This window comes from Mesitornis unicolor, unplaced genomic scaffold (genome assembly GCF_000695765.1).
Source record: "Mesitornis unicolor isolate BGI_N332 unplaced genomic scaffold, ASM69576v1 scaffold35651, whole genome shotgun sequence".
NCBI lineage: Eukaryota > Metazoa > Chordata > Aves > Mesitornithiformes > Mesitornithidae > Mesitornis > Mesitornis unicolor.
In genome coordinates this window covers 1-2,412 of record NW_010166378.1, presented here as the reverse complement: position 1 = coordinate 2,412, position 2,412 = coordinate 1, and the positions used below count along the sequence as shown (strand labels likewise).

General features: G+C 38.9%; 1 protein-coding gene across 1 annotated transcript; it reads right to left on the bottom strand.

Annotated features, from left to right (window-relative positions):
- Window positions 1-247: 247 nt before the first annotated feature.
- Window positions 248-2,008, bottom strand: SMIM8 (small integral membrane protein 8). The gene is made up of 3 exons (XM_010194942.1): window positions 1,978-2,008; window positions 1,558-1,699; window positions 248-601 (listed from the first exon to the last, which is right to left on the bottom strand). The coding sequence occupies exons 2-3, from the start codon at window positions 1,675-1,677 to the stop codon at window positions 443-445; spliced, it is 279 nt and encodes a 92-aa protein (XP_010193244.1). The 5' UTR covers window positions 1,678-1,699; window positions 1,978-2,008; the 3' UTR covers window positions 248-442.
- Window positions 2,009-2,412: the final 404 nt, after the last annotated feature.

Here is a 2,412-nt window from a genome sequence, read left to right as displayed (position 1 = left end):
CTTTCTTGCCTTAAAATTGTTTTACTTGCACTGTTAATTATCAACTTTCAACAGATCCACCTTTTCTTTTCACACACATTATACCTTGTTTAAAAAATAAAAGACAAATTCCTGTTTTCACTTAATCTAAGCAAAGAGAGAACTGAGCCGAGCTATCATGTGAATTTCTAAGGCATATACCAGTCTTGACTGCATCTCCAAGGTATTTTCATGTCTTCTGATATACTATGGAGATCGCAGACAACAATTCTTAATTTCACTTTTATGTTTGCATGTATCTTAATTGCAATTTATTTGCACAGGCACGCCATTTTATAAAGGAACTTATATTGGATTAAGTAGCAAGAAAGACATTTATCCATTATTTCAATGGACAGAGAAAAAAATAGTAGTTGCCTCAAAATGTTCTGTGACTGATCTGCTGATTTCCTTCCTTATGTTCTCAGTCCCACTTGGAAGTTTTCCTCCTCATATACCTGGACCCCTCACTGTCAATGGCTTCATAAAGGTCCTTTTTATTCTCTGCTGTTGCATGCAGATAACCAAGGTAGGCCACACAGAGGGTAATTGCTGTGAGTCCAAATGCCATCACAGGTTTGTTCTGACAAGGAAAAAAAAATCAGTACATCCTTTTAGTGAAAGCAATTTTCATTCAACACAAACATTACATTCTTCTATCTTAGCTTAGAAAGTGAACAGTAAACTATTGTGACAGCTGCAAAAATCATCACTGCCTTCTTGCAGGCTGATCCAAGTAACTTTAATAAGCAGCAAGAACAGAGACCTGATTTCCTGATAGCAAAAGGAATTTGCTATGAAAATGAGGACTCTCCTTCTGGGTACAGAGTATCACATTGCCCAGTGCTGTGTCTCTTGCTGGTCACAAATGCTGCTTGAGCATGCATGAACTGGCCAAAACCAATTACTAAAGGTTACTACTACAAACCTCTAACAGAATTAATCTGGCTATAATACTGGGACAATGTCCCCTGCTCCTGCCAAGCAACTTTAATTATATTCCTCTAAAACAGATCATGTATTATCATCATAAGATCTACTTTTATTATATACACAAAATTTCATCCAGTCTTGCTGGGTTCTGCTAATATAAGTAACACATGAGTATCATCAACTTAATTATAAAAGCAAGAAAAAGAAAAATAAGAACTATGGAAAAGCTACCAAAATTCCCCTCCTTTTATAGAAAAGCTTGCATTTTGTGATTTGTTCCCTTTTAAATATTAAGCAGGACTCCTATTACTTAACCTATCAAATTACATGAGTAATATGCCTGTAAACAGTCCTGAAAGCAATCTGGCTAGGTACAAAAGAATCAGACAATGTAACAGTGAAATAAAAGCTGGAATAAACAATGTAATATTCTGGACTCTTAAAAATCAGAGGGGAAAAAAAGGAAAAATTTATTTAGTTATGTTATTGGGTGGTTTGCATAACAAGAGATCGTTATATAATGCACACAGAATCACAATGATTATCTTAAAGCAACTGTGTCTCTTCTTCAAGCATATTTAGTTTCTCTCCGAATGAGCCTCTTACAGGTTTAATGAAAAGCTCTGGGTTCACAGCTCGGAAAAGCATAGTTGTTTGAACACTCCTCAGTCCTGGTTTTCTCTCTTTAGGTGTTTCATTTTCACTTGGAGGTTTGGTAGAAGACATTTTAGTTAATGTTGAATACTTCCTAAAACAGAATGAAAAATAAATGGCATTTTTATAAAAAACTGAAAGAACTGCATTCACTGAATACAAGTTCATGCTCAGGTTGTTTTCTTACAGCATGAATTTTAAATTGTGTATATATCAACGACTGCCTTTGGTGTTACCTAACATTCCCAGATTAAGCTCACTGCTTTTTAATCTTGTCAATTTTGTGCATCCTAAAATTAACTTTCGGGAGATGCACATCTTTACATAGCAAATCCAAGCCTCCTGATAACAGGCCTGGGTTTTTTTACTTGCCTTTGGGTAATGCTTGAGCTACCTGTGGACCAAGCAGCAGTCTTCAGACCACTGGCTAAAAAGACAGTGCCAGGGCACTTTTTTCCTGTCGCCTTCCCCGAGCCAGGACAGCCCACACCCATTGTAGTGCACTCTATTCACCCACCCCAGCAGCCCTAGGACTCGGGTCTCTTTTACACAAAAGGGGCACCTCATTTGCAAGATGCCACCCAAGGAAAGACAAACAAAACACACCCTTGGTTAACCCTGCTCACCGAGGGGCAGAGGACACACAGTACTAAGGACGCTCCTGCCCTGTAGTTTACACAAGTGGAGCACAACTGGGGGCCCAGGGACAGGGTCCACAAAGTCAACTCAGCAATCGCCCCGAGTCCTCCTCCTCCCGCAGGGCCATAGGCAGAGCAGTAAGGTCAGGGCAGCCTGGAAGTCGACTAA

Coding starts and splice junctions, on each gene's coding strand:
- SMIM8 (XM_010194942.1), bottom strand. CDS start 1,677: ATGTCTTCTACCAAACCTCCAAGTGAAAATGAAACACCTAAAGAGAGA. Junction 602..1,557: donor CAGAGCTTTTCATTAAACCT/GTAAGAGGCTCA, acceptor TTTCCTTGTCAG/AACAAACCTGTGATGGCATT.